General features: G+C 25.4%; 2 protein-coding genes across 4 annotated transcripts in view; one reads left to right on the forward strand and one right to left on the reverse strand.

Annotated features, from left to right (window-relative positions):
* Positions 1 to 1,471, forward strand: part of LOC132921286 (dynein axonemal heavy chain 7) — a 33,733-nt gene extending 32,262 nt beyond the window's left edge. For all 3 annotated transcript variants that reach the window (XM_060984226.1, XM_060984225.1, XM_060984227.1), the window contains one exon: positions 1,052 to 1,471. In XM_060984226.1, the coding sequence (XP_060840209.1) occupies positions 1,052 to 1,405 (354 nt within the window). In that variant the 3' untranslated portion in view covers positions 1,406 to 1,471. The remainder of the gene's footprint in view (positions 1 to 1,051) is intronic.
* Positions 1,472 to 1,967: 496 nt separating this feature from the next.
* Positions 1,968 to 10,219, reverse strand: LOC132921290 (glutaminyl-peptide cyclotransferase-like). The gene is made up of 6 exons (XM_060984234.1): positions 9,848 to 10,219; positions 7,013 to 7,144; positions 6,663 to 6,929; positions 2,504 to 2,659; positions 2,199 to 2,409; positions 1,968 to 2,134 (listed from the first exon to the last, which is right to left on the reverse strand). Exons 1-6 carry the CDS (start codon positions 9,929 to 9,931, stop codon positions 1,986 to 1,988), a joined length of 999 nt encoding a protein of 332 aa, XP_060840217.1. The 5' UTR covers positions 9,932 to 10,219; the 3' UTR covers positions 1,968 to 1,985.
* Positions 10,220 to 11,694: the final 1,475 nt, after the last annotated feature.

Below are 11,694 nucleotides of genomic sequence, written 5' to 3' on the forward strand. Positions count from 1 at the left end.
GTTTTAACAAGTTAGATTAGATTATTTTACACAATAAATTCAACTAGTTAAGTTATAAAGTTAATATGCATTAAAACTAGTTAGTGCCCAGCTTTGAGATATCTTTATTTGTTTTATATAATAAAAAAATTAATTATTTTTATGGTTCTGCCAATCAGCTATAGAAATAATAAGTAGCAAATTAAAAAACTTATTTGGTTAAATTATTAATTTTGTTTTGTTAGGTTTAAAAGAAAAAATGTATTTTAATTTGTATCTAGTTTCTATGTAATAGTATTATCTATCTTTGCATTTTTTTGCATAATTAAGATGCAACTTTCTGTTATTACTATGAAAAAATAAGTTTTTGTCAAAAAGAGTTAATGCAACATAGTATTAACAATTTGAAAGCTATACCTAAAAAAAAGTATCTAGATACAAAATATAACTGATATAAGAATATCAAGATGTCTCTCATTTCTGTAATAGGTCATAGGGTAAAATTAGTCTTAAATAATTCAACGTATGCATATTGCATATGCTATATCTTGAACTTAAATAACAGTAACTTAATTCAGGAATAAAGTATTTTCAAATTTTTTTTTATTATTATACTTAACCCAACCTTTACCTGCAACCGATAAATGTCTTAACTGTGTAAGATGTAAACTAGACAGTTGTAAGAATAATCATTCCTGAGGACGTAACACTTGGCACGTGTTAGCCACACTTATTTAACTGCTGTGTACCGGAACCCGTTGCCTAAAGTAATTCTTATTTGAGTATTATAAATAGAGCATGATTAAATTATTAAATATTTTAAATTGGTAGTACAGTAAACAAGGTTTATAGTAGTGAATATAAGTTAAAGTCTATTGTAAATTGTGACAGATCAGTTTGAAATAAATTAGATACCTGATTAATTAATGGCATATTCAAATATAAAAGTATTTTATTTTTTTTAAATTATGAATTATGATACTCATTATATTGTGGAGTAATAATATAGACCATCACTTCTTGCTTATTAAGTACCGGTAGTATTGTTTTTACAATTTAATTATGTTTCTAGATAATGGACAGAAAATTGATAGTAAATTCAGCTCCAGAAAATGGTGTTTATGTATATGGACTATTTTTGGATGGAGCAAGGTGGAGTAATAAAAAATCAAGTCTCAAAGAATCAAAGTCAAAACAACTATACTACAAAATGCCCATCATTCATATGATACCAATAAAAAAAGAACATTTGAAATTTGACACTGTTTATTTGTGTCCTATGTACAAAACAGCTGAAAGAAAAGGCACATTATCTACTACAGGGCATTCAACTAACTTTGTTATTGCTTTATTGATACCAACAATTAAACAACCAGAACACTGGATAATGAGAGGAGTTGCTCTATTATGTCAACTATCGCAATAAATCTATAAATAGCCATGAATTATTGTTGTTATAAATCTTAGATTCTGAGCAAAGAAATGAATGTATTGATTTGATTTTACAATAATATATGTTGAATTTTTTTTATCTAAATACAGTAGCAAAATTAATTTAGTTGGTAATTTTTTTTTTTGGGGAGGGGGAGGTCAAAAGTAAAAAATAAACAGTACCTAGGAACTACATAGAAAATAATATTATTATCAATATAATTGTTTGGTAACCTATGTTACCAAAAATTTATATTGTTTTCGCTCAGAATCGTTATTCGTTGTGTATAATGACATAATGTTTATCATTAAATTTGTATAAAATAAGATTAAAATGTGTATAATATTAGATTTCATGACTGATAAATGACAAACAATTGTTTAAAATAATATTTTAATTTCTAACAATTATACAGATAAGTAGATATAGTATATATTATATTATATTAAATAAATGTATTATGAACGTAAAATTAAAAATAATATAAAAAAATTTAATAAAAAAAAATTCAACAGTAAAAAATATAAAAAAGATGTATAAATGAGATACTAGGAAGAAACGCAAAATAATATTTTTATTGATTTTCCAAATAACTAACTATAAATACTTGAACAATTTTTATTAAGTTCAATATTGTTGGCATGTGTAATGCATCTTTATTATCACTTTTTTTATGCCAAACATTTGGAAATGGATTTGGAATCATATGAACCACTTCAATTCCTAAAAAACAAACATCTGATTAGAGCATATTACTTTAGAGATGTATTTATATTTTAGTATTTACCTCTTTGATAAAATGGCATATGATCATCATCAATTTGAACGAATGCAGACATTGGACGGAAATAGGTATCAGTATGTTCATTTAGACAACCAGTCTTGTTTAAGATTGTTTCAGATTTTATCAAAGATCGATATAGATCAGCAGTTTCTAGAAAATAGTTATAGAATTTTGGATTTTTTGTACCTAACAAATCTAGTAGCATTAAAAATTCCTGAAAAAATAAATATACATAATAATATAAGAGTTCAATAAAATGATCAACCACATAATTGTTAATTAAGTGATGAAAACAATAAATAACTTACTATTCTATATAATTGATTTAATTGTCGACCATTATGTAGAAATTTGGTATTTTCCATCTTTGAAGCTAAATGTCGTGAACCATAAAGAGAATCTGAATCTGACCATTCTACAAAAGCTTCTTCCCCATCGAAAAATACCATCATCAAGCTTAAAGGCTAAAATATTTTAAATAACATATTTAAAATACTGTAAATTAAAATGTAAACTAAAATATCAATTTATTGTTATAATATGTGATAAAGTGAGCATCAAGAATAATACTTTTAATTTTTACAAGACTTTATGGGCTTTTATAAAATAACATGATTTCTGATCCATTATGTAACATGAAAATTTTTTATTCAACAGAATTAATATTGTGTTGTTAGCTTTAATATTAAAGCGAATGGACCAAACTATTCATAAACTTAAAAAGCTATCGCTATGAATAAAGCTAACAACACGATGTGTGTGTTCATTAAACATTTGCTATAGGTACTGTATATGGTTCAGAGACAGAAAATAAATCGTGCGCTAACATCCCCTTATTATTTTGCACAATAATCTAGTTAGAAAGAAGGAAATAAAGTTTTATTTTCCCATTAATAATTATTTAAGTATAGTCCGCTTAATCCGCTGTCCGCCGCCGTACCCCAAACCTCACCCACCACCGTGTACACATTGGTTCTCATTCTATGTGACCATTTATTGCGGTCCGGAACGGCAGCGGCGCGGCATGTAACTATTGGCGCTTTGTTTTATTTGATGACCACTAATTATAATCATAGTTATTCAGGGGAAGTGTTAGAAAATCGCAGAGCTTGAATTTTAAATGATTCCTATTGATTTATTTAGAGGATGTTAGCGTAGTATTTGTTATCTCTCTCTAACCCCACGCGTAACAGCAAATTTTACGTTCAAAATAATGACTATAACCATATTGTCCATATTAATATAATTTGAGAAATTAATATGGTTATAGTCATTATTATGAACGTAAACTTTGCTATATATTGCGCGTGGGTCAGAGGAGAAAACAAATAGTGCGCTGACATCCTCTTAAGCCAATAAATAATAACTCTATCAAAAATAATATAAAAGGACCGGTGATTTTTAATAGTAAAAATATGTTCCAGTACATAACAAAATGTCTTATTAAAATGATTTTAAAGAAAAAAATGTCTATAGTATAATTTTTTTTATTTAACATTAATATAAACAATATGTTAAGTGTTAAAACCCGAAATCAGTCAAAACTAGTTTCCGCAAATCCTATTAGTCAAATCTGGTTTTGACTGGATAAAATCTTAAAACTAGAATTAACCGCAGGTTTAAATAAGTTAAATAAGTCATATCTAGTTTTAACTAAAATGCATGTATTCAAACTCATACTATCTAATAAAAATAATACTTCAGCTTTTTTTGGCATCCATGCCATCATCGACATCGCTGTGTTTCAGCATGCAATTATCTTTGTTGTAGTCATTGTTAATATTTACCGATTTGTCCGATTTAATACCAGTCATCAATTGTCACTGTATTACTGTATACGTTGATCTCATATTGGACACTGAGAAATAAGTAACCGAGAACGATTTTTTAAGAAGCTTATGAAAAGAAAAAAAGATAATCATTATTATTTCATGCCAAAATTTAGTGGAACAAATTGCTTTTTATGTAGGAAAAATAGAATACTATGCAATCATAAGTGCTACGATAGTTTATCCTGTCAAAATAAATAATATACTAAATGCCTATAATTATATTTTAATAATATGTACTTTTTTAAACATTTTTCTCTATTTAAAACTAGTTTAAGCTATCAATATAAAAATTTGAGATTTTCACTTGCTAATTATATTTTTCATCAATATATTTCCGAGATAACTAGTTCTAATAAAACAAAAGTAAGTCACATGGGCGCCCGAGGAGGGGGGCAAGACGGGGAATTTGCCCCCTCCCCTGGAATTCAAATAGAATGTTGAATATTTTAACTTTTATTTTTATTTATAAACATTTCATCGATATTTTTACTTTAGTATGTGGGGTTGGTATTTGATTTCACATAATTCTAATACGTTTTGTAGTTTACAAGGAATAAATTTTTTTTTATGTAATTTTTGGTATTCGATTTAATTATGCCCCTCCCTGATAAATTTCCTGCGGGCGCCCATGGTATAGTGATGGACATGGTTATTTCCAGTTTTAACTAGTCAAAACCAGAAATGATTAAAGGGATTTGTGGAAATTATAGTTTTGACGGATTTCGGGTTTTAACTGTAACATAATATACACCAGCTCTAAACAGCTTTAAAGCCTAACCTGTCTGAAATTGACTACTTACTTTTGGTTATTTGAATACTAACTTATAACTCTCTGTAAAAAAAAATAACGGTAAACAGTAAACTCTCAATAATCTATGGAATTACATATGATATACAATACATTATTATGTATAATTTAATAAAAAAAATATTTAAATATTTGACAATTTTTTTTTTAAATATAAGATATATATGTAAAAATAAAAATACAATATATACTTGATGCATTTTTTTTTATAGAACATATTGATATTACTAACTGAATTCAAAAAAAGTAAAAAGATTATTTATTTATAACTTTACTATTTTTGAACCGATAAATAAAATAATATATAATGAAAATGTTTACGTATCAAACTAAGATAATGAGCAGAGCACAATATTCCAAGCTTTCATTTTGGAACTTACTTTGAATATTTTTGTTAGTATTTTGTTTACACTGGTCGTTAACTAATCTTTGATGACTCATACGAGCAGCGTGTTTAATAGGTTTACCAAAGCTTTTCCTATTAAACTTTACTAACTAAAAAATATGAAATAAATACTGTTTTTTATTTTTTAAATAGAAATAAAACAGGCTTCCGAACGATACATAAGAATTACTAAAAAGAAAATAATTGTATTTCCAATAGTATATTAGTATGAGTAAGTAGTATGACAATTCTACATCCACGTGTATTGTCTGTCTTACTAATGCAAAGCATAGTAAACTTGCGTTCAGCAGAATCCATTTTATGTTGTTAGCTTTAATATTAGAGTAAATTTTAGGGTTATTTTATTAATATTATAATTTCAAAGTGAGTTATAAGCATTTTAGTTATAATAATTTACATGGTTATAAGTAGAGCGTGGATCTTTATGCACTAAAATGTATCAATATATGCCATATATTATAATATGAAGTCAAAATCGTAAAAAAATGCAACAAATATGCAAATACGCGGAAAATATGCAAGACAATTTTAATTATTTATGTGACAAAATTTTACTGGTACTTATATTTAAATATTGTAAAGAAGGTGTTACATAAATTAAAATTTATTTTTAAATTTTATTTATTATTAAAATGAATAGACATGCATACTACGATTATATTAAGTTTTTAATAGTGAGTTATGATCATTTTTTATTTACGCTATGTTATATACGCATAACTTGCTAAAAATTGAACTATCGTAAAAAACCAACATACAAACACAGGTAATTTCATTACCACCAAGTTTCATAATAGGTCGATTCACTCTAATTTTTGAACTAACGGAGCTAAACGTGATCTGCTGAGCGTAAATTTGCTATGACGCCCTTTGGAAGTAAAATTATTTCTTTTTCTTAGTGGTACATTTTTTTTTTTTTTATATACGTATATATTTTTATGATTTATATAATAATATAATTATTTTAATTTTTGTGTTTCAATTTATGTTTTTTTTTCAATCATTTAATAGTTTAATGGTAGTTGTATATCCATAGTTGCAGCGCTTCCTTAATCTACAGACAATTGAATATTTGCTAAATGTATTTTATTATTACCAATCATAAACATTAGTTACACTTAGATTAATAACAAGAATAAGACCTAATTTGAATAATTTCATCAAATATATAAAATTCTAAAATTATTAAACTGAAGTACCTAGGTACTAATTTAAAATTTGGACAATTGTTTATATGTATAAATATAAATTATAATACAGTGCAATTTTTATCTAACAAAATTTTCTGTTAAACAAAATATTTTTGAGAACTGAACTAAATTAGAACCAAATTCATTTCATTTAATGAATTTTTTTTGTTACTCATGAGACTGATAATATATGTTTCTCTGTAGTTATATTTTTAACTTGTATATACTCACAGTGTTTTTAAAAGTTTCAAGTCGTTGATTTAATGATTCTGCCATGTATATCATCATAGCACAAGGTACTGCTGAATCAGTAGCGCCGACAAAATAAAAATCCATTAATTTTGAATCGTAATGGCAAGCAATAACTATATACCGATCAGCCATAGGGTTTAAAGTAGCTACAACATTAGTCATATTGTACACACCTTTTGGTGTAAAGGCTTTGAATTCATCTAGTTCCACTGCCCAACCATTAATCTTCATTTCTTCTGCGATGTACTATATATATATTTAGTAAAATAAAAAACAATCAAATAAGCTTCATAATATGATGTAATTGATTATTTATTGTTTTAATTTACCGTTTTTATAAATTCATGATTATTCGTCCCAACTACTCTTTCAATTAACATTTCATCTAAGATTGGTTTAAAATGTTGTTCAATTCCCATGTGACATAATTTATAAGTAGTATCTTGAGAAATAGCAGTGCTCTAAATTTTTAAAAACTCATAATATTAAGATGACCTAATAATTTTATGATAATTAATAATATATTTTGGTTGAGTGTTAAACTTGCAACAAATTTAGCAAATTTTAACATTTTTAGTCCTTATTATCACAATTTGTTGATAAATAAATAATTTAATTTTAATTTGTAACTAATAAATAATATTTTCAGAATTTTTTTTTCTTATATAATAAATGTAATGTTGAAAGGTAAAGTAATTTTATTACAAGTTTTATTTGAGAAAACAAGTAAAATGATTTCATTATTATTATCCCTAAGTAACAAGTAATGTAACTTTATTAAACTTTTCCTTGAGTACTGAGTAAAGTAACTTACACAACACTGAAAACTGACTACTGGGGTGTTAAGAACAATAATTTATATTTTTAAATAATATGACATTTTTAAATTGAATTCCAAGAAACATACAGTAAGTAAATTACACTAAAATAGTTTTATCTATAAAAGCATCAACCCAAAAAAATATAAGTAGAAGTATTATCTGTTTATTTTCTATTAATATCAATTATTATTAACCTCATTTTTCTGCAGTTCTCCAATCAAAAAATTATCATTTCTGCATAAATTATCAAATTATTCTGTAGTAATATAATAAAAGGTATAGTAAACTAATATAAAAAAAAATGTGTAAATAATAATTGTGTAATAAATTTTACAAACACTGAAGTACTGGATTATGAATATAAATTAATTTTAATAAACAAATACTGGTTTTTTAAAAGGCATTACATAACCAACAAATAATATTTGTATAGTATTACTAACTGTTACCAGCCATGGCTTTGTCTGCAATATATTTTAATTTGTATCTAAATTTATGATTTTTTTTTTAATTAACAATTCATTAAATCACAAACTCTGAAAATATAACATATTATATCAATTATATAATAATCATTTTTGGGCTGTCATATAGAATGCGGTCTACCGGCAAATGTGTTATACCGGCCACTGTAGGATGCGGTCTACCTGCGGTTTTTACATAGGCTTAAGTTTATTTTTAATAGATAAACTTTAATCTTTTTCTTCGGTCAATACTTTATCTTTATTGCCTTATACACAACAATACTTTGACATTTTGTAAAAGTATGGGCTCAATAGCTCAGTATGTCATTTATTGCGCTACACAATTTATATTTTACACATTCAATATGTTGGCAAAAGATTTTTATAAAAATTTTTATACTTATTACTATTTTTATTTTTTTATTAAAAATTAGTTTGTCAAAAAAATTGTTGTCAATGAGTATAAATAAATTTAACGTAATATGTATAATACAATGATATATATTATTGCAGATATCTCATAGAAACATGGTGGCGTGGCATAAATAAATCAGATTTATTTAATGCATTTTTGAGAGATATGGCGGAAGTTTTTTTATAACATATTACATTATATTTATTTATACTCATTGACAACAATTTTTTTGACAAACTAATTTTTAATTATTAATTTTTTACTATTACTGCTACAATAATTATACTTTAATATTATGATATAATTTTTAATTTATTTATTTGCGGTAGACCGCATACTATATGACAGCCCACATTTGTTTTTGATTTAAATGTTCACTTATTAATTACTGAAAATAATCACCCGCTTAAAAAACTAATACAATTCATTTCAACATTTTTTTAAGTTATTAACAAGTGGCTCAAAATAAAAACTTAAAATATATAACCATGCATTTATTATTTTGTGATTTATTGGTCAACTTCAATTAATGACATTTTAGGTTTTTTTGTTCCTAATATAACATGTATAAACTGTCATTGAATTTCTATGGAATAGACATGGAAAATAAATAAATAAAAAAGCACATGAAAAAATTGGTCTTCGTCTAGACTTTTTTTGAATACCAGTTAAAATTATTTATGTTATACCTTTAATAGTTATAAATAATGAACTATAATCAATGGTAGGTATCTATTTTTAATTAATCCAATAATACACAATCAGGCATAGTAAATAAACATTATATCTGTCTACTTAAAACTTAATTGATTGGTTAAGTAAATTATAAATAAAATTATGTATGTATTTATTGTGTAGGTATTATTTAACATTGAAGCTGATGGTGATAAAAATAAATTATAGAATGATATAAAATATATATTATATATATTAAGTACTATTATAATTTACAAATGTAAGGAAGTTTTCTGATAATTATACCTACTGTTTAGTTGTCTTTAGTTGTTGTACAACTTATTCCAACCAAATATTTATTTTATTATCGTTAACATTGGTTATTACTTATTTTTAATATAATTATTCTAGGTTACATGAACAATCACTCAATATTCAATAAATCAATAGTGAGTTAATGGTCCTTTAAACACAATTTAATGACCCATGGTTGGTATAGGTCCATTAAATATATCATTTTTTTATATAACCCAGTATTAAAATATTATGAATCTATAAATAATTATAATTATTAAGTATAAATATATAATATATAATTGTTAATGCTCAAACATTCTGTATACTGTATAATATTTTATTATCTATGTTATTAAATAAAGAGAAAATAGATTATTTAAATAATTAAAAAATATATATATAATAGGAATATTAAAACAAATTAATACTTATATTAGTATATAATTATAAAATACAAATAATAATAATGAAAAATTGGATCACTAATCTTACTTGCTTATTTCTGGAACTGACTTTCTGTGACGATACAATTGCAATGATTTGAATTACTACGAAAGTAAATCTTAACAATGACATTTTCAAATAAAAAGAAAATATCAAGTTAGTTAATAATATAAATTACAAAAATCAACACTCCTTCTGGACATTAATACTAAACAACAGTAATGAACGCTCGTAGTAAGATACTACGATTTCGTTCGAGTGAGTACGACCATAAGTCCACAACTCATAAGGCAAAAAATAAAAGTGTACAATGTACGGTGTACCATTGTTAATTTGAAATTAGATAGGCAAAAGGTAAATAAGGTACCTCTCAACAGATTCAACATATTGAATTGCGAAACCGGATTTTGGAAGAGGAAATTGTTAAAACACACAGCAATCGTATCACTGATAACTCATATCATATACGATATGGTATATCGTAAAATATTCGGATTTAGTCAAGTCTGCGCATTACGTCACGTGCCTACAACAGAAAATGGTGAACGGCCACCTAGATCTCCGGTTAACTAGATCCTCAAGATCTAAATGAAACGATCAGGATCTAGTTAACAGGGGATCTAAATAATCACGAGGAACTAGTTGTCTCGGGATCTAAATTACTAGAAAAATTCACAAAAATATTCAAATTTAAAATATTTATAAAAAGAATTATAATTTATAGGAACTTGAAAGTTTATGCCACAAAGGGTACATGTGCATAATATTATTATTTACTAATTACTATGTGGTACACCGCTACGCAAATACTCAATACTCAATAGCATTTTCAAAATATGAAACTTTAATAATTGTCTCGGTCCTCTCGGAGCAAAGAATTCTACCTCGTGAATCTAATAAATAATATTAGTTATCATAGTTATTATACTAACACAAAACGAGTGTACATCTTATATTTTTCTGATTTTCAGATTATTTTATGAGTTATAACAAAGTCAAATATTATGTTACATTTATTTTAAGTTTAATGCAATGCTAATTAAGAGATTTATTTTCCATAACTTGTAATTTCTAATAAAATTCAATATAAATTTTTACAATTTTTGGAAAAATAAGATTCATGATATTAATATAAAATGTATCCAGGGGCGTATTTAGAAATGTCTTAAGGGAGGGGGGGCCATAAACAAAAAGTTCAAATTTGCGTACATGGGGCGTATAGTTGTAAAATTTTTCATATAATAAAAATAAGTATAAAATAGGTGAATGGGGGAGGTACGGGCCCCCCATGTGCCCCTCCCTTAAATACGCCCTGAATGTATCACAATACAAGATGCAATAATTGTATTTCTGATACTGCCCAACCCCGATGGTAACTAATTTACAGTATGAATAAATATGTAGTTGACCAATCATCAGTCTTCAGAAGAAGAAATAACATCCATTAGAAACTTGAGGTAAATGTGTTTTATACTTTTGTACTATATAATTTATATTTGTATTTTGAAATTTGAACTACAAGGATTTTAGTATATCTGTATATTAGACACAGACTACAGTTTTTTGTTTACGTTTATTCATTATTTGGTTCATTATTTAATAAGGCATTAGTTAAAAATAATATTATACACACTTTATACATTATATTAAAATATAATGCATCACGATCGGACTGATCAGTGATCACTCTTTTATATTACAAAATAGTTGTTCTAGTGAAATTTTTTTGAATTTATTGTTCATAGGTTTATCCAAAATGATCCGAGAAATACTAATAATTGTTTCAACTCTTATAATTTATTCTAAGATATATTTGTTCCGTAGTCTATTTATTCCACTAGTTAATACTTCTAATATATAATATTTTTTCTAGGCTTATTATTGTTTCTATAACG

The sequence above is a fragment of the Rhopalosiphum padi genome, chromosome 2 (genome assembly GCF_020882245.1).
Source record: "Rhopalosiphum padi isolate XX-2018 chromosome 2, ASM2088224v1, whole genome shotgun sequence".
NCBI lineage: Eukaryota > Metazoa > Arthropoda > Insecta > Hemiptera > Aphididae > Rhopalosiphum > Rhopalosiphum padi.

Coding starts and splice junctions, on each gene's coding strand:
- LOC132921290 (XM_060984234.1), bottom strand. CDS start 9,931: ATGTCATTGTTAAGATTTACTTTCGTAGTAATTCAAATCATTGCAATT. Junction 7,145..9,847: donor TCAGTTCCAGAAATAAGCAA/GTAAGATTAGTG, acceptor TTAAAAATTTAG/AGCACTGCTATTTCTCAAGA. Junction 6,930..7,012: donor ATCATGAATTTATAAAAACG/GTAAATTAAAAC, acceptor ATATATATATAG/TACATCGCAGAAGAAATGAA.